This window comes from Miscanthus floridulus, chromosome 2, assembly GCF_019320115.1.
Source record: "Miscanthus floridulus cultivar M001 chromosome 2, ASM1932011v1, whole genome shotgun sequence".
In the NCBI taxonomy this organism is placed as follows: domain Eukaryota; kingdom Viridiplantae; phylum Streptophyta; class Magnoliopsida; order Poales; family Poaceae; genus Miscanthus; species Miscanthus floridulus.
Genome location: NC_089581.1, coordinates 146,342,274 through 146,362,827, shown reverse-complemented (window position 1 = coordinate 146,362,827; position 20,554 = coordinate 146,342,274). Strand labels below are relative to the sequence as shown.

Below are 20,554 nucleotides of genomic sequence, written 5' to 3'. Positions count from 1 at the left end.
GACGGCGAGGACGAGGAGGAGGTGGGGCATGCTGCAAGAGACATGCTCAAACATTGGTGCTTCGCATCCAGGCTCCCCGCGTCGCCACCGCCCGAGTCCCCGTCCGCACAAGGCCAGCGTTGGCACAACAGAGTCAATCAGAACACATGTAATCTGATTTTCTGCCAATTTGCATGTGTTCGATGTCACAATTCCTTTTAGGGCTTGTGCGTTTCGCCCCAAGTCGCTGTGGATTGGAGAGGATCAAAGGCGATTGAGAGGGATTTTGACTTATAGGGGATCAAATTCGTCTCAATCCCCTCCAATCCCTCTCAAGCCCATGATTTGTGGCTAATTTGTCCCTGAATCGGCATGGCTTTAGACCTCGACTGCGGTTGTTTTGGCCATAGCTTGGTGTGGCCATAGCATACACAAGCTTCTTGTGAATCCCCAAATCAGTGAATCGCTAAATCTAAAATCCACCACCCACAGGGCCACAAGCAACAGGGCCAGCTAGGGCCTGGGCGCCTAGGAACTGGCCGGCCGACGGTAGACGAAGTATCGAGCGGCTACGGCTAGGCCGCTGGAGCAGGGATGCGCCGTTGCGGGGCAGGCTAGGCAAGTGTCGTGTGTCAGTATTAGGGATACCTAGAAGAAGGAAGCTGATGGCCGCGAACGCTAACTCGCCCGGATGATCAAGAGCGTATTTTGGTCGCGCCCAACCCCAAAGGTACGGGCTCTGTCTCGTCTGACCCCGAGGGTGCGGGCTCTGTGTCACCCAACCCCGAGGGCACGGGCTCCATCACGTGTGACCCCGAGGGCATAGGCTCCGTCTTGCCTGACCCCTCGGGCGCAGACTTCGCTTCGCCAGACCCCTCGAAGGGGGATTCTGCCTCGCCCGACGAGAGTTCGTACCGTCTCCAACCACTACAGATCTAAGAGTACAAACCTAGGGTTAAACTTCTCACACTAGAAAGGGAGTAGGCATGTCTTGACGTGGCCCGCGGCCATGATAGGCCATACCTGAGGACTTACGTTGCCAATAGTGTCGGGCGTGCTGACGCTATGCTACCTAATCCTTGTACGTCTTCCAATGGGGGTATCTGCTAACCATGCCGCCCGCTAGGACAGAATGGAGCACCACGACAAGCTGACAACGCCCGCGTATAGCGCTAGTGATAAACAGGGTCGCGACGTGGAGCTGTCCCAATCATCATCTATAGGACAGGTGGGACTCGCGTAAAGGAGATGAACGGCACCATGACCCCAGAGGCCTTCTTCCTCCTCGCATTTCTCTATCTCTCTCTTTCTCTCATGTGACCTACGCATTCCTCTTATTCTATAAAAGGGGAAGCAGGACGCTCCATGAAGGGCACGCTGAACGGCTGAACAACCTCAATGAGACTAAACTCCGTTCGACCCTTACACTAGAGACTTGGGACCTGCTTCCTCTCTCGTCTATTTGTAATCCCTACTACAAAGTAGTGCCGGTAACACGAGCAGCAGTAGACTAGACTTAGGGATATTTTGTCTGAACCAATATAAATTCTTGTATCCTCCTAGCACGCCATCTGGGCTAGACACATAAATCACAAATTTACTAGTCGGTGATTCAAAACATTGACAGTTGACGCGCTAGGTAGGGGCCTTTTGCGCATCTCGTCGTCCACAACAGGCCACGGATGGCTAGCCACGGTGTCAGCTGGGTCCTGGGCGCGCACGTGTGCTTTGGGAGCCTATATATCTTTGTCATCGTGAGGGAGAGCTAACACGGGCTCCCACCCCCATCTAACTTCTTCACTCCACCGGCCTCGACGCAACCGCCGAGGCCCTCAAAGAGCTACAACTGCACACCCCGGAGGCCCATGCCACCAGGAGCGACCAGCTCCTCAGCTTCGATTATGGGAGGCTAGAGCGCCAGCTCGACGCCTTCCTAGGACCCCGACCGTCCCGAGAGGACCTACGCTGCCTCACCTTCTCGTTCCTCAATGTCATGACACAACTTGCCTGAGGGGAACCGCCCTCCCTGGAATACCTCACCCGGAGCGCCCTGACAGTGTTCTCGTTCGGTCTGCGCAACACCGCAAGGACCATTGGTCACCTTATGGCACAGCGCATGCACCCATCCCCCACAGATGATGAATTCATGGGTATGATAGACTATGTCATGGAATCCTTCCATGACCTTCTCGCGGGAGATTTAGAGATGATCTACGACTCTGACTCCAGCAGGGGAAGCCATCAACCCTTGTGAGAGTGCTTCATGGTAGGCACCATCGAGGGATGCAACGAAAGCATCCATGAGGGAGAGGCTATTCCTACAGATGACCCCGAAGATGAGGTCGAGGGAGAGACTGGGGCCCCACCATGCCTATAGGTGGACCAGCTAAGGGCACGACACAAGGAGATCAAGGATACATGACTCCAGCTGGAGAAGGAGAGTGTGCAGCTCGAGCGCGAGATCGAACGCTGTGGAGACGGTGGCCATGCACACGCCATCGCCTGCGATGTAAACCGGAGGATCATCGAGGATGATGTAGGCCTCCCTCACTTTGCCCGAGCAAGCCAGAACATAGCTACCGTGGTGGCCTTACTCCGAGGGCTCTCGGAGCCTATGACACATGAAGACCGTTGGGCCCATCGTGAGATCCGCACGCTGCTCGAGCGCATGGTGGTGCAGCAGGTGGAAAGCTCGCTGTCTTGGCGACGTGAGCTCGATGCCAGTTAGCACGTGTCTTTGGGATGACATGGCTAGGATGTATCCGTCCACCAGGCGTAGCGCGACAGCGGGGGGCTTGCCATGGTCCTGGTGCATGAGCGTCTTGGCCCCAACCATGACGCACGTAACACCCTATACGCCCGTAGGCACGGACAGGGGGACAAGAGAGAGGAGGCCAGCCACAGCTACCACCCTCATCATGGCGAACATTATGACAGTGATCTACCGGAGCCCTAGGTTTTTGGTCGGCAAATCCTCAACATGGCTTTCCCACCACGGTATCGAGCACCGACCAACATCCCAAAATACTCTTGGAAAACAAACCCTGACCTATGGCTCGAGGATTACCGGCTTGCTTATCAAGCTAGCAATGCTGATAGTGATTACTTCATTATCCGCAACCTCCCCTTGTTCCTAGCTGATTTGGCATGAACATGGCTAGAGCACCTTCCGCCCAACCAGATTCAAAGCTAGACGGACCTAAAGGAGATCTTTGTGGGAAATTTCTAGGGCACCTACATGCGCCCTAGGAACCCCTAGGATCTAAAGAATTGCCAACAAAAGTCCAGGGATACTCTCCGTGAGTACATCCGATGCTTCTCCAGGTAATGCAACAAGTTGCCCGATGTCTCCGACGCCGATGTCATTGGAGCCTTCTTGTTTAGGACCACCTGCGAGTCCCTAGTCCACAAGCTAGGACACAAAGTCCTTAGACCACCAAGGAGCTCTTCGACATCATGACTAGCCATGACTCAGGTGAGGAGACGGTTGGAGCGATTTTCGACTGCCCCAAGGGCAACATGAAGCGGGACGAGGACGCTGGCGAGGGCGTCTCCAACCGCCCGAACAAGAAGAAGAACAAGTAGTGACACAAGGGCTCGCTCATGACCGCTACCGAGTGGAGAGGCGACCGGGCGACCGTCGAGGGTGCTCTCGACCACTCTGAGAAGCTACTTGAGGGGCCGTGCCCAAACCATGCCTTCCCCATCAAGCACCTTACAAGGACTGTACCCTCATGAAGCGTTTCCTGTCCGGCGGCTCCAAAAACAGGGACTAGAGGAAGAAGCCTAAGCCAACGACGGACGACACTGAGGGGAAGGATAGCGGCTTTCTGATGCCACATGGCTACCTCATGATCATCGGTGGGGTGATGGCTTACGACTCCAAGCACCACTGAAAGCTCGTGCATCATGAGGTCTATACGGCCAAGCTAGCCACACCATCTTCCCTCCGGTGGTCAGAGTCCGCCATCACCTTTGACCGATCCAACCACCCAAAGAGCGTCCCACAGCTAGGAAGGTACCCGCTCATGGTCAACCCGATCGTTGGCATAAAGTGGCTCACCAAGGTGCTGATGGATGGAGGCAGTAGCCTCAACATCATATATGCCAAGATGCTTAATGCCATGGGCATCAATCGGTCATGCGCCCAACTAACCAGGGCACCTTTCCACGACATCGTGCCAGGGAAACAAGTCGTACCGCTCGAGAAGATAGACTTGCCCATTACCTTCAGGGATCTGGCCAACTATAGGACAAAGACCCTCACCTTCGAGGTGGTCGAGTTCCATGGAACCTACCATGCCATCCTAGGATGACCATGCTATGCGATGTTCATGGTTGTCCCCAACTACACTTACGAGTGCGAAGTTCATGGCTAAAGCTCAATATGCTAGGCCCGCATGGGGTCATCACCATCGGCACCTCCTTCTAGCACGCTTACACGTGCGAAGTTGAGTGTTGTGAGCCCGCCTTAGTGATTATCGACTACGACGAGGTCGCGGTCATCAAAGAGGGGACCACCAAGGAAGCACCCGACTCTAAGTGGTCAGACAGATCTTTTGAGCCCACGGAGGGTGTTAAGGAGGTCCTCATAGACCTAGTAGCTCTGAGGACAAAGTGGTGCACATCGGCACCATGCTTTCCTATAAATAGGAAAGTGCGCTCCTCGATTTCCTTGTGCCAATAGAGATATCTTCGCGTGGTATCCCTCAGACATGCCAAGCATTTTGAGGGAAGTCGTCGTGCATGCCTTGAAGATTAGGCTAGGCTCCAAGCCTATAAAGCAGCACCTACGTCCAAAGGATCCATTTCCTTTGCCATATATAGATGAAGTAGTCGACTCGACCTCGAGGTGCGAAACCCTCTGCTTCCTTGATGCGTACTCTGAGTACCATCAGATCACGATGAAAGGATCTGACTAGCTCACAACTTCTTTCATCACCCCGTTCAGATCATTCTGCTATGTCACGATGTCGTTCGGTCTAAAAACACAGGGGCTACATACCAGCGCTGTATGCTCAAGTGTTTTGGGGACCTCATCGGGCGAATCGTTGAGGCATATGTAGATGACATCGTGGTCAAGTCTAAACAGGCTGACCAGCTCGTAGCAGACCTAGAGCAAACCTTCGTGAAACTCCGGGCAAACGGCATCAAACTCAACCCTAAGAAATACGTTTTTGGGGTCCTAAGGGGTATGCTGCTTGGGTTCACCATCTCCGAGCGCAGCATCAAAGCCAACCCGAAGAAGATCTCAGCCATCACAAAGATAGGTCTGATTTAGAATCTAAATGGAGTACAGTGAGTTATGGGGTGCCTCGCCGTGCTTAGTTGTTTTATCTCGTGCCTTGGCGAACAAGACCTCCCCCTATATCGGCTTCTAAAGAAAACTGACCGATTTGCATGGACGCCCAAGGGTCAGGAGGCACTTAATAAGGTCAAGGGAATCCTAATGAAATCCCCAATTCTAGTCCCACCGACCGATGGTGAACCACTCCTGCTTGAGATTGCGGCCACCATGCAAGTGGTCAGCGCTGCCCTGGTGGTAGAACGGAAAGAAGAGGGACACGCCCTCAAGGTGTAGCGTTCTATATACTTTGTTAGCGAAGTCTTGTCTAATTCTAAGACTCGCTACCCCCAAATCTAGAAGCTCTTATACGCCATCCCGATCGCCAGGAGGAAGTTGCGTCACTACTTCGAGTAAAACCCGGTGACGGTCGTGACATCCTTCCCTCTTGGTGAAGTCATCCAAAACCAGGATGCCATAGGAAGAATCATGAAGTGCGCACTCGAGCTGATGGGTCAGGGCATTTCGTATGCCCCTCGGACGACCATAAAGTCCCAAGCACTAGCCGATTTCATTGCATAATTGACTGAGATCCAGATGCCACCAATAGCCATCGCCCAAGAGTACTAGACGATGTACTTCGATGGAAATAAGGCGTTGGTGTGGGACTAGTCTTTGTTTCGCCCTTTGAGATGCGCATAAGGTACATAGTTCACATCCACTTCCCCACCTCCAATAATGTGGCCGAATATGAGGCGATCATCAACGGCCTACATGTCGTCGTCGAGTTGGTCATCCGATGGCTTGACGTCCGAGGCGACTCAGAGCTAGTCATTAATCAAGTCACGAAGGAGTCAAGCTGCCACAGCACCAAGATGGCTACATACTATCAAGAAGTTCGCTAGTTGGAGGACAAGTCGATGGCCTTGAACTAAACCACATCTCGAGGTGGCTCAACGAGGTGGCCGACACGCTAGCGAAAATGGCGTTTGACCAAGAGCCGGTGCTAATGGGCATCTTCACCAGTGATGAGTACAAGCCCTCGGTCCACTATGAGGAGAGGGAATAGATCTATGATGGGTCGCCTACCCTAGGCTCTGGGGCTAACCGACCATCGGCTCCTTCCGACCCTGAGGTCAAGGAGCTTGACGAAGATCTAGTGGTAGAGCCCAACTCTCTAGTTGACTAGAGGACACCTTAGCTCAATTACCTCCTCTGTGAAGTGCTCTCGATGGACAAAACTGAGGCTCCTTCATCATTATTGTGTGGGAGCTCTACAAGCGAAGCCACACCAAGATCCTACAACATTGCATCCCCATCGAACAAGGGAGGCTACTGCTGAAGGACATCCATTATGGGGTCCATAGACATCATGCCGCACCTAGAACCTTGGTCAGAAACGCATTCCGATAGGGCTTCTACTGGCCAACCATGGTGGTTGACGCCGAGCAAATTATCCACACCTACGAAGGGTGCCAGTACTATGCTCATCAAACCCACCTACCGGCCTAAGGGCTCCAAACAATCCCTATCATGTGGTTGTTCATTGTATGGGGCTTGATCTGGTCGGACCCCTCAAAAGAGCACCTAAGGGCTACACAAACTTGCTTGTCGCCATGGACAAATTCACAAAATGGATAGAGGCTCGACCGATCTCCATGATTGAACCCGAGCAAGACGTGCCATTTTTCCTCAACATCGTCCATCGCTTTGGAGTCTCAAACTCCATCATCACAAACAACGGCACACAGTTCACCAGGAAAAAAATCCTCCAATTCTATGATGACTACCACATCCGTGTCGATTGGGCCACTATTGCACACCCCGCATGAATGGGTAGGTTTAGTGCACGAACGACATGGTTTTTGAAGGCCTTAAGCCTAGGATCTTCAACCGACTAAACAAATTCGACAAACGATGGGTTGTGTAGTTTCCTGCGGTACTCTGGAGCTCGAGGATGACCCCCAGTTGGGTGACCGACTACACACCTTTCTTCATGGTCTATGGTTTTGAGGCGGTCCTCCCAATTGACCTCGACTATGGAGCACCGAGGGTTAGGGCATACGCTGAGCAAGGAGCCGAGGCATCCCTCGAGGACGCCATGGATCAGCTCGATGAATCACGCGACATTGCCCTCCTTCGCTCAGCCAATTAATAGCAAGTGTTGGGCTGGTACCACGGCCATCGGGTGTGCGGTCGGGCCTTCAACATCGGGGACTTGGTGCTTCGCCTCGTCTAGAGCAACAAGAACCACCACAAGCTCTCTCTGCCATGGGAGAGACCATACGTCATCGCGGAGGTGCTCCGACCGGGCACCTACAAGCTCAAGACCATCGACGGCAAAGTCTTCATCAATGCCTGGAACATGGAACAACTATGTCGCTTTTACCCCTAGCCTATGCATATACTTGTGGAAATTAAGAATGATGTTTCTGAAATGCAATAACATTTTTTCTTATCAGTTTCGCTATTTGTCTCCTTGATCTTTAGTGACACCCGACCCTAGCAACGACACGGAGTCAGGCCTCACTCGTGGGATGATAAGAGTATATCTACCCAAAAACATTCTCTACGCTGGATCCTCTCTTATGTTAAGATCTAAAAGCAAGGGCTGTAGAAACAAACGTTGAGTAAAACTGGTCGGGCCACAAAAAATCTATGCCCCAGTGGCTACGACATTTTTGCTCACCAGCGTGATCAGAGTTTTTTTGCCCGTACCCCAAGCTTTACAGCCTTAACTATAGAAAGGGTCAGAACACATTAATCTTTTTATACAAAAAAGGGGAAGAAGAACAAAAAGTCTATTCAGCCATAACAAAAGTTAAAAACGTGTCTACTTATTATAAGTTCATCGCCTGACCTGTCTAACTAACTAACCCCTCGAGGGGATGACCTCATCCTCGATCTTGATACATAGATTCTATGCCATGGAGGCCACCGACTCCTCGATCTCGGAGTAACTGGGCACGAAGCGCTGACTCATTGTCGCTAGATCGATGTTCTCATAGTGAGAACAAGTGATCACAAACGACCGATGAATGCCAAAGCAAAGCACGTCCCTCAGGATCTCGCTCAATTCATAATCCGAATGGTGTGGACCGCGAGTGAGCTCATCTCCTGCTCTGGACTAGCTCGAGGTCATCACGGACTAGCTGGACGGCGACGCGCAGGGTATCATGCTCATCGCTTTCCTTCAGGAAGGAGGCCTTCACCTCATCGAGCTCCTTCTCTAGGCCACGACTCCTCATCACCTCCGCCCTAAGCTTGTCGTCGAGACCTATCCAAGTCACATACTAATTGTGTCAAATGGCCTACCATGGATTTTAGGGAGAAAGACAATAAGGGAAACCGGAGGCTTACCATCCACATCCGCCCAAAGCTTGCGCACCTCATCATGCTGTTGGGTCACCTAGGCCTCCAGGCGCCGAACCTCTTCCTAGCATTGACCAACCTCCGTGGTGAGCCTGGCAGACACACCCTTGGTCGTAACCTTTAGGTCCCTCTCCCCCACAAGCTCATCCTCGAGGAGGTCGATCTGCTGCTGGGTGTCGGCACGCTCCTAGCGAGCTAAGTCACACTCCGTGTGTCGGGGACCAAATACTAGGGTATCCGAAGAGGAGGAGCTAATAACCATTAAATGTTCATGCTTTCAAACAGGCAAGAACGCGACTACACCTCTTATCCAATGACCGAGGGTTAACTTTGTCCTGTTCGACCCCCAAAGGCTAGCTCCGCGTCGCCCGACGTCCGGGGGCAGACTCCACCTCACCCGACGTCTAGGGGCAGACTCCGTCTCGCCCGATGTCCGAGGGCAGACTTCGCCTCGCCCGACATCCGAGGGTGGACTCCGCCTCGCCCGATGTCTAGGGGCTGGCTTCGGCTCACCCAACCCCCAAAGGCTGGCTCTGCCTCGCCCGACATCAGGGGGCTAGCTCCGCCTCGCCCGACATCCGTGGGCAGACTCCGCCTCACCCGATGTCCAGGGGCTGGCTCCATCTCGCCCGACGTCTAGGGGCTAGCTCCGCCTCACCCAACGATTGCACGCTGCTCCTTCATAACTACGCGCGCAGATAAGGTAGGATGCTCAAGTTAACTGCAATACCGAAGACCATACCCTGCACACTTGTAGGAAAGTATCAACATAATATGACAAGACGGGCGCTTTAAGGCCCTTCTGGGCATGTCAGAGCCTGAACAGTGTTGTGGGTGCCGACATTTGTTTTACAGTGTTGTGGGCGCCGCTATTGGCCCTCGGGCGCAGATCTTGATGGAACCAAACGACAACCACTACGGTCCAAGAGGAGACTCATGTCCTCTACAGTGATGGGCGTGCAGTCACTGCACCATCCGCTCCCTGTAGGGTTGTGGATCGACACCCTAGCCTGTCGTGCCGCTCGCCGCGGGGCAGGATGGGATGTGACCACTTGCTCATCAAGCCAGAGCATGGCATCATCAACGGATAGATGCTCAGCATGGAGCTATCCCTGGCACCGTCTGTTGTGTCAGTAGGGCTGGCTTAGAGGAAAAGGAAGACCCGGCACGTTCGAAGGACTTTCTTGGGCTCTGTTTTTTCTCCTTTCTCCCATATGTAATCCCTGCTTCCCCTTGGTCAATAAAAGGGAAGGCAGGGCACCCCACTAAGGAGACCGATCGATTCAACACACTAGGCATCTCATCACACATAGCTAAGCAGCAACCAAGCTCTCAGCGCCCTTTCAACCTTTCCATCAGAAACTTGGGACAAATCCCTCTCTCACCTGTTTGTACCCCCAACTACAAACTTCTTAGTGCAAATAACATGAGCAGCAGCCGTGAACTAGACGTAGGGACATTCTGCCCAAACCAGAATAAACCTTGTATCTTTTTAGCACACCATCCGGGCCAAACGGGCAATAATACACATTTACTTGTTGGTGTTTACTCGAAACACCAACACCGTGCAGAGCCCCTCTACGGCTTGGAGCAAATCGTTCTGCTCCTTTCATAGCCGCTCAGACTCCGCGACGTCCACGCACGCCATCTCGATCAGGGCCATAAGCTTCTCCCTAGCCTCGTGGGCATCATCGCGAGCATCCTTCAGAGGTTAGCCAGCTCCCAAGTGGTGGGGGCAAGCTCAGCCACCTCCCGATGGGTGGTAGCGAGCTATGTGGCCAGCCCCTCACTCTGCTGCGTCTCTTTGGTGAGGCGGTCCCAAATGTCCTTCTCGTGATGATGGAATTTGGACTTCTCCTGGCTAGTGGCTACGGACCATAAGGGTCTATGGAGAGGACAAGACTTAGAGGCGCGAAAAGGAAAAACGACGTCACGCAATGAGCTCAACACGGTGGTCAGGGCGCGAACCATGGTCCCGTCGGTCTGCCCACTGGATCTAGGATCCTCAACACGCGTGTGGGTTGCCGCCCACCCGGACCACAGACCGGGATGGCTTCGCTCTGATGCCAAGTGGCGCCAACCCCTCTTGCGGTAGCAACCACTTTGGAGTGGCCCCTCCGGCGATAGAGGGGGGCGGGTGATGTGGACGCAGAGGCCTACCTCATCGCCACATTCGCTAAGGATGCCTTGGGTGCGTCCTCTTCCATTTGACCCGCCACAGATGCAGCCACCTGTAAGGACAACGACTCTGGTTATGCTGTCTCCACCTGTGATGTCACGGCCGCACCACGTCTGCCATGGATGCCTTGGGTACATCCTCCTCCATCCGCCCTGCCACAGAGGTAGCCACACCTGCTCGTGCCACATTCGCCTTGGGTGCCCCGGACATGCCCTCCTCTATCTGCTCCCTCGCGGACGCAGCCACTGGCTATGCTCCCCAGTCGATGCCATGGCTACCCTAGCGCCACTCCCACTCACCTCCGGCGTAATGCAAGCTGGCTCCTAGCATGTCTGCCAGAGGGCGAGGCTCTTCTTCGGCATAAGCCTCAGGAGAGTGCCACGTCCTCCAACACTTAGAAGGATATGATGGTCAGTTTACGACAAAAATTCGTTAGAATGAAAGGACAAAAAAAACTCTTAACTCACCTCGATGCTACCGGATGATGACATTTTGGGGTCCGTCCACCCGACCCTAGCTTTGCCTCATCGGCGCGTTGCTGCTTTGAGCCCTCCCTCTACTCGGAGGGTCCGGTTGAAGTAGAGCGGCCTGTTACCACTGGCTCTAGGGGTGCCTCAAAAGACCTAGACGAAGCAGAGCAACTGGTTCCCACCGGTTCCAGGGGCGCCGAGGAAGGCCCAGACGGAGCGGGGCGGCTTGATTCCACCGGCTCTAGGGGCATGTCCTCTCTCTCTTGCCCTAGGGCATGCCACAGGAAAGGCCCCACCTGTGGCAGAGACGGGTCCTCGTCCCCTCCTCCTAGCTTGTCCCATTAGACGGGCACTCCGGAGCCATCTCCTTCTTCTTCATCTTCTTCTCCCCCCTCATTCCGAGCCTTACCTCCACCTTCCTCGGTTTAGCTTCGCCCACTCCTTCACCCACCGCTTTGCTTTCTTGTCGTCCTTCTCCTTCTTCCTCTTCTCACCTGCGACGCAGTTCATTGCCCTCACGGTCGCATGCTCTGGCAGTGCCACGACGGAGGCCCAAAAGCCCAACCCCACCGGTAGCTCAACGAAGCTCGCATCTAGCCACATCGCGGGATGTCCTGGGATCAAGAACACGACGTTAGACTCCTCCATCGCCTCCTTATTGCGCTGTGCAACCTCGCTGTCGTAGAGCGCCCCCTGGGCGAGCACCATCCCATCGAGCTGTGCGCCAGGCGTCATCCCATATAGCGGGAGGGTGCATGCCATCAGCAGCGCCACCCTCCGCGCATGATACGCCCCGATGACACCGGCCCCACAAAGGCCATGGCTCTTTAGGAATGTGATGGCGTCAAGGATATCATGCATCCTCTTTTTTTCCTTCTTGGGAGGTCCCCATGACCACACCTACGGCGTCTCTTTGATGAGGCATCCAGTGAAGTCTGGCAAGGGGGCGGTGGCGTCGTTCTTCACGTAGAACCACTGCGCATGCCACCCCTTGTTGGACCTCGATAGCTAGCAAGGCATGTACTCGGCGGACCGCTGCCCTCGGAGGTGGATACCCACGCATCCCATCAGCACCCGCAGGTGCCCAGCTCTATCCCTCTTCTTGAGCAGGGAGACGGAGAAGAAGTACCTCCATAGTTCAAAGTGGGGCTCGATCCCTAGATATCCCTCGCATAGCGCGATGAAGGCCGCGGTGTGCTGGATCCCATTGGGATTTAGATGCTGCAACTCGATCTGGTAATGGTGCAGCAGCCCCCGGAAGAATGGGTGGGGAGGAATCATGAGTCCGTGCTCGTGGAAGGGCATGAAGGACATGATGTACTTGGAACCTGCTTCCTCTCTCGCCCGTTTGTAACCTCTACTATAAACTAGTGCCGGTAACACAAGCAGCAGCAGACTGGACGTAGGGATATTCCGCCCGAGCTAGTATAAATTATTATGTCCTCCGAGCACACCATCTAGATCAGACGCGCAAATCACAAATTTACTAGTCGGTGATTCAAAACATTGACAGCAGGGATCCACGATGACCAGCGCGAGCGTGGCGACAGTGAGTGGCTAGCCTGGAGGGCGGAGCTGTGGAGGCGGACAATGGTAGCGGCAATGCAGGCGCAGTCGAGCGCATTCGAGCGACAGCAGCAACGCAGGTGCAATCGAGCAGCACCAGCAGGCCCATGATGCCACCTCGTCCCCTCCCCTTGCGTCCTGCTCCTACGTAGGTCGCCCTAGTGGTGGATATGCTAGGGTTGGAGCGATATCCATACCTAGGAAGCCTAGCTCGGTGATCTTGCCGACGTTGAAGCTTTCCCTATCGTTGGGTGCGCTTTCCTCATGGTTCCCCTCCCGCAAAATGGTTGTGCGGCAGATATTTCGTCGAGGAGAGGGACGGACAGAGGAGACGCTAATTTGGGTTCTGACTCGACTCCGACGAAAAATGGGTCCTTGTTTGACCATGATTTTTCCCTTGAAGCAACGTGAACCACGCAAAATAAGTTTGGGTGCCGTAATAGCTGCGCTGTTGGAGACGGTCTTTACTTGCATGGGAGTAGACACGCGTACATCACGGTCCTCACGTAAAAAAGTCAAGGAAACAGAATCGTGTGCTCCTTGCATTAATCACTGCCTACAAGCTAGCTGAGCGAAACGTCAAATGCTCTAGCTTCACGATCCGGCCAACTTTCTGGTAGCGAGAGATAAGAGTATTCATCAGATGGCAGCACGATCAAACTCTTCGTAATTAGTCGATTTCTTGTATTGCCTCTGGGCTCAAATTGGAAGCGTCCTATTTCCATACAAAGGGGCTCGTATCAACCATTTTGGCGTTGATGTTTTTGACAACTGGATTTGCCGATATATATATGGCAGAGTGGTCGTGATCAGCGACGTTGCTAGTGGTAGTGTGCCTTGCTCAAGTGAGCTCAGCGGCCGTGTGCACGAGTGATCGTGGCCGATGACATTGCTAGTGAAGGCATGATCTACTTGGGTGAGTCCAATAGCGTGGCATGCCCGAGGAGTTGTAGCTGATGACGTTGCTATAGGCGGCGCATCCGAGAAGTCATGGCCGACCCTAACTGTTAGTGGTGGCGTGACCTATTCGTGTGAGCCTTGTTGCGACGACGTGGCCTGTAGTCATGGGCTCATAGAAGATACCATTCCCGTTCGTTTTAGTGGTGCCTCTAATCTCCATGCCTCGGTCACAAAGGGTTAAGTGGGCCTAAAGCTACTACAGGTCGAAATGAGGTTGTCTCTTAATGAGGTTGTCTCGATCCAGCATGTTTCGTTGTTATATGGTGCTAGCAAGACATGCATGTGCTTTACAACGATACATATTTTTTGTGTCATCTATTGCAATGTTTTGGAATCGATTTCCTACTATGATTGAACGCACACACTATTCTAACTCCTATAAGCATGCGTCATGAGTTCATGGGTTGCGAGTTTGCATCCACACTATTTCTAACTCCTATAATCATGGCTCATGAGTCCAGGCTTTGGATTGGATATTATAAACCAATTAGAACTCTTATTATCTAATCGAAATCAAGGTTGTCTCGATAAATATCTATAGTTATCTATCTATTGTATACCTAATATTAATCTCCTAATATTAAAGAGCTCACTCTTCACTCTCTCTCTCTCTCTCTCTCTCAAAGTCTGTCGTCCCCATTCTCACCTTTATCGCTGGGAGATGCAAAACATTCGTTGGTGTCGCAACACTCATCATGGATTAGCAATGGAGGTTGGAGTGAAGAAACCCTCCCAAAACGGCAAAACCCACGCAAAGGCCAGGCAGCCTTGCTTCCAAACCCCCCAGTCCGGCAGGGCTTAACCGTATTGCTGTCTGCCGTAGTAGAGAGCAGATAGCAAAAGAAGTGGAGGGCTTTGGTGAAAAGTTCCCGCCGCCTCCGCCGCTCCGCGTCGCGAGGTGGGGGACGAGACGAGGCCTGAGCGCCCCAAACCCAAACCCCAGAACCCCGACCTAGGGTTACGCCATCGCCATGGGATCTGTTGCCTCCGCCGCCGTGCCACCTCCTCCTCACGGCGCGCCGCCCCAGGCGGGCGCGCCGCCCTATGGGCCCGGGCTCGCCGGGATCCTCCCGCCAAGGTCGGAGGGGGAGGAGAAGGTGGACTACCTCAACCTCCCCTGCCCCGTGCCATTCGAGGAGGTCCAGCGCGAGGCCCTCAGTTTGTGCCCTTACCCCTCCGTTTTAACTCCATAACCAGCTAGCGCGTGTGCAATGCTGCGGCATTGTGTAGTTTTCACTCGGTATGCGCTGCCCTCATGTGGTTGGTGATACCCGTGGTAGAACTGGTTGATTGGCTGCGATTGAATTGCTTGATGTGGATCGATTTCTAGGCTGCTGCTTTACTTTTACGGGGTTCATAGTTGGATCTGAAAATTATGGTGCTTCGTTGATTGTCATTATTACACAGCTTTGATAGATGTGTCTTAGGAATTGCTCGGCGATTTGTATGACGCAAGTATCTTTTGCACACAATTCTCACTGTGCAACGCATTAACTGCTACTGTAGATGCAGTTTTTGCTCTAATATAAGTCTTTTGATTCCACCAACTCCACTACACTTGCTGTCTCTAGGATTTGGTATTTGTATAATTATTTATTTATAACATTGATATCTTGTCACAAATGTCAATTCATATACACCACGCCTCTATCTAGATGACTTATGACTTGTTTATTCAGTTTACCAGCTCACTGCCCATGTTTTATGCATATTCCATAAATTGTAAGAAAATCTTCTTGACGCTTTTTTAGGCCTCCACTTGTGGCACAAGTTGTAGCATCTGAACGTACATCTCAACACACCCCACATGTACATCAATTAATGCCCTTAAAACGTACACTAGATTGACCCTATGCACACATACACCTGCTGAAGAGGTTCATGAAGCCCTGGCTTGGAATACGAGCCCGTCGCTGTCCCATTGTGGCCCAAAGACGCTGGTGGCCGATCTGGAAATTATTTTGGCGGCATGCCATGATGAGACACCCACCAGATAATCCTGAGGATTGAACCTGGCCCGAGTTGTGGCGCAAAAAACCTAGAGGCTGATCTGGAAACTATTTTGGGGGCATGCCATGATGAGACACCTTTCAAGCAATCCTGATGATTGAACCCAAGCGATCAGCTTGCCTCACAGGCCATGTTACCCAGCTACGAGCCTGTTCTCAATCAGTTTGATAGTTGACATGGCCTTCTGATATACTAAGAGAATAGTATTCTATTATTAGTTAGCTGGTTATAGAAAGCACAATTTAGGTGAAGGGGTAATCTGTGTTTTGTGTCCATGTCCAGACTGCTTTGCTGTTTAGTTCTTACCACAAGCTTTTATGCACATCTTCAGTGCCTAAGATCTTTTCAGACTTCTTATAGATTCTGATGTGCATGGCAACTTGCTTGGGTCCTACTCCTACCCTATATATTTGGCAATGGGCATTGCTCAGTGTACTTTGATAACTGAAAATTAGCTATAAATATAGGTTGATCCCATAAGCTGCCTTTCTGTTTTTCCCGCTCCAATAAAATCTTCAGCATTTCTTTCTTAACTTTAGTCAAGTTCAACTGTTCAAGTAGTCTCCATCAAATATTATTCTTGAATGTATCAGAAAGAGATGAGAAGTACTGGAAGCTAAATGTTATGGTTGAATAGAATGATTGAACTGCAGTAACGTTCAAAATTTAGATTTAGATTACAATATAGAATACCATTTTGAAATTTTGTCCACTTGTTGAGTTCCCCTTCAATTAACTAGGGGATATATGCCCTGTGTAGTTCATTAATTTTTGTGTATGACCAAAGCAATAGCAAACCAAATGGTCCAATTGTTGTTGTTGTTTTTTGGTGCATCCACACTACTGTATAACTTTAGTATTGCTTTCATGATCTCTGCTGACATGCTCCTTTTGCAGTGTCTTTGAAGCCTGAACTTTTTGAAGGATTGAGGTTTGACTTCACAAAACCGTTGAATCAAAAGTTTTCTCTTAGCCACAGGTGAGACCGTTACATAAATGTTAGCAAATATCTTATGCTATATTTGTCCAGAATATATCCTAACAACATCTTCCACAGCGTTTTTATGGGCTCCTTAGAAGTTCCAGCCCAGGCATCTGAAACTATTAAAGTTCCAACTGCGCATTATGAATTTGGTGCCAATTTTTTAGATCCAAAGGTTTGTTTCCACGCCATCCATTGTTATTGTGGCATCTTCCACAATGGTGTATTTCTTCAACTCATTTGCTTCTGTGCATGAAATTACATGTAGTTAATGCTCATTGGAAGGGTGATGACAGATGGAAGGCTTAATGCTCGTGTGAAATGTGATTTGACAGACAATCTGACGCTGAAAGTAAATGCACAGGTAGATGGATCAAAGAGTTTAGGTTCACTGGTTCATCCTTTCTTTTGTTGATACTTTGCTTTCCTTATTCTACTGATGGTTGCTCTTTTCCCAGCTTACCCAAGAGGCACATTACTCACAAGGAATGTTTAACTTTGACTACAAGGTTGGCATTTCTGACAATTCAGTCAATTATAGTTTTCCAAACTTTCATGATTAATTTTTTTATTAGCATTTGTAATAGGCAAACTTTTACTTTACTTCTAGGAGTACTTTTTTTATCATACATTTATTAGTTCCTTGCATCAACACTTCACTTATTTGTACAGGGAAGTGACTATCGAGCACAATTCCAAATTGGGAACAATGCATTCTATGGTGCAAATTATATTCAGGTAAAAACTTTAGCAATGCCCTTTACTTTCTAAGTTTCAACTTCCATCTTAATGTTAATGCGTTGTTGTAGAAAGATGGAAAAAATGACTCATTTGGTGGTTTAATGCCATGCAAAATTCAGTAGCCTTATTTGTGCTTCTTGATATCTGTTTGAGTTGCATATATCTTTTTCCTCAAGCATTTACTATTTGATTGCTTAGCTGCCGTCAGTTAATTATCTTACTACCTTGTTGATGTGGATATCCTAAGGATCAAGGATCAATTCAGTCTGCGCTATGCGCTTTTAAGATTTTAGTTTTGAATACAAATTATATTTGATGTGTAGAGATGACATCTGAGTTGCTTTGTTCAATGCCAAATTCAAGATAAGTAGGCTGGAGTAAAAGTTATGCATTTTCTGTTGCATTTAGGTTATGCTAGATGCTAGTACAGTTTGAAGTTTTCAGCACTAACAACTTACTCGTGCCTGGCTCTTACATTTTGTACTTTGCTAAGTGCTATGCTCTTTTGTTCATTAAGTAGTTCTTTATATGTGAGTTTCCTCTATTGAATTGGAGCAGGAGAATTCATGTTCTCATCCATTAGAATGATGTGTATTTTCTGTATGTTAAATTAGCTTGGCTTATTCCAGCTATAAAGATTGATTGATCATTATTTAAGCTTTTTCTGATAATGAAACCTTACTTTTCAGAGTGTTACTCCGAACTTATCAATGGGAACTGAAATGTTCTGGCTTGGTCACCAAAGGAAGTCTGGAATTGGTTTTGCCTCTCGCTATAACATGGACAAAATGGTATGGAGCCAGTGGATCCCTTGCTGTTTTGCTTGTTGTACAAAATGACCTTGATATTGGTAAAAGAATTTGCAGCCTGGTTATTAATTTTGCAACAAGGGCTGAACTGGTTATTGACTTATAATATGTTCAAATTGACTTTAAGTTCTAAGCACCTAGCTTCATTTTCCCCATATGTTCTTGTTTGCATTAGTGTCTATTCCGTCTGTGCTGCCTTTGTTTTGAAAGTTTGTGAGAGCTCTGGGACTTCTGTTAGAAACAACTAGAAGCCTTTTTCTCGAAGTTACATGTTTAATAGGAGTACAAATGTCACTTATTTATCGTCATCATGTCGCTGAACACCAGAAGACACAACGGCACAATGAGTGTTTCCCTTTTAATGTCAACATTGTGGTAGGTGTAATGGTGTTTGATATGGTCTCTGCTGGGGGGCGCCGCCCATGGTACAAGAAGAGGACCTAGCCTTCTTTTCTTGCCTGCGACACGAGATGCGTACAGCTGCCTCTATAGACCAGGCACCCAATAACCCAACTAACAAATCCTATCAAAGTAACCAATTAACTCCTATCTGCTAACAAACCTGAAACAAACTACGAAATTAATGACTTGTAGGTGATCGCACCGCACCTGGGCCACCTGTGTAGATGCTGCTGCCCATGTCCTGCGGCCTTCATGCCAGCAGTGTCAGATCTAAAGGACCTGAGTTCATGCCTATCTGAACTATGATCAATGGTGGATTTGATGGCCTGACTAGTTGATCCAAAGAGTTACAAACATGGATTAGCATACGTCGTAGCATCACAGGCTTAGTGACAAAGGATGAGTAGATTGCCTTATGCGCCCACCTTTCCCCGTTAGCTTGGCAGTGGACTGGTTGGAAAATGGAACTCAACAGCATCAAGGAACGGGCATAAGAGCACCTTTTCTTCATTGTTCAGCTCACAGAGCTTTACTTGAATGACTTCCTTAAATGCAACACAATCACTGTTTTCTGTTATAAATATTTCAGGTGGGCACTCTACAAGTCGCAAGCACTGGAATATTTGCCTTAAGTTATGTCCAGAAGATCTCCGAGAAGGTTGACTTTCACCATGACAGCAGTATGCTTTCACATGCTGTGTTGGCTTATTCTATGGTTACCCTTATTTGCAGGTTTCCCTTGCGTCTGATTTCATGTATAACCATATGTCAAGAGATGTAACTGCCAGCTTTGGTTATGATTACTTGCTTAGGCAGGTCAGTGTTTACAGATAGCATTGCATTAGCTATTGAGCTCCAAGTAGTGTACCTTTGCACCGTTTTTATTTGTATAAATGAATATTCTTGTGGAAATCAATTCTGTTGCAGTGCCGTCTAAGAGGGAAAATAGACTCGAATGGTGTTGTTGCCGCATACTTGGAGGAGAGGTTGAACATGGGTGTCAACTTCCTTCTATCTGCTGAGGTAAGCATGGGTTATAATCAGTTCCAGGAGGGTTTCTTTTCCTCATTTCACTCTTTGAATGAGCAAGAATTAAATACCCTAAGGTTTATTGGAATATTTTATCGACATTGCAATTTCACGTTGCAGATTGACCATTGTAAGAAGAACTACAAGTTTGGTTTTGGAATGACCGTAGGAGAGTAATTCTGCTAAACAGTTGCTGTGAACGCACATGAGATACTTATGCAGTCAGCTTTCCATGTATGTTAAGATACTTCAGGCCTCAGTTTTGATTGACCAGGTTCTCCCCTTGCGCCGTGGAAAAATACAGGCTGTTGCTGCTTTACAGGGTTTGTCTTTCAGTGTATTGGTGGTTGTGTATTTTCAGCCTACTTGAGCATGGGGGCCATGATTCTTTGTTCATCTTGGATGTAACTAGCTGATTGGTGTTCCAATAATGTTGTATTGGCGGAACAATTTTTTACCTTTCAAATCACCAACAACCCACCACACTAGGCCTTTTCTGTACCATCGAACACGAGCCACGAGATTTTACAGTTCAAAGCTTCTCACCATTTGGCACTTTGCCATATTTGATGTTGGCTTGTGCTTCTGTTCATCCATGGCAACTTGGCAAGTCAGAAATCTTTCAGTTCAAATCGTTTTTTTTAAGAAGTTACCGCTGAATAAAGGAGAATGTGGAATCATTCTACCAGTTAGCTACTGGCCTACTGTTCTAGTCCCTTCGTCTAGAAAGGAATGCAATTCTAGTTAAAAGTTGGATCGACAACTATTTTC

General features: G+C 49.8%; 1 protein-coding gene across 1 annotated transcript; it reads left to right on the top strand.

Moving 5' to 3' along the window:
• The first annotated feature begins 14,484 nt into the window (after positions 1-14,484).
• Positions 14,485-20,348, top strand: LOC136539996 (mitochondrial import receptor subunit TOM40-1-like). The gene is made up of 11 exons (XM_066531984.1): positions 14,485-14,968; positions 16,718-16,799; positions 16,878-16,977; positions 17,071-17,166; positions 17,261-17,311; positions 17,475-17,540; positions 18,233-18,334; positions 19,344-19,412; positions 19,487-19,570; positions 19,682-19,777; positions 19,904-20,348. Exons 1-11 carry the CDS (start codon positions 14,782-14,784, stop codon positions 19,958-19,960), a joined length of 990 nt encoding a protein of 329 aa, XP_066388081.1. The 5' UTR covers positions 14,485-14,781; the 3' UTR covers positions 19,961-20,348.
• Positions 20,349-20,554: the final 206 nt, after the last annotated feature.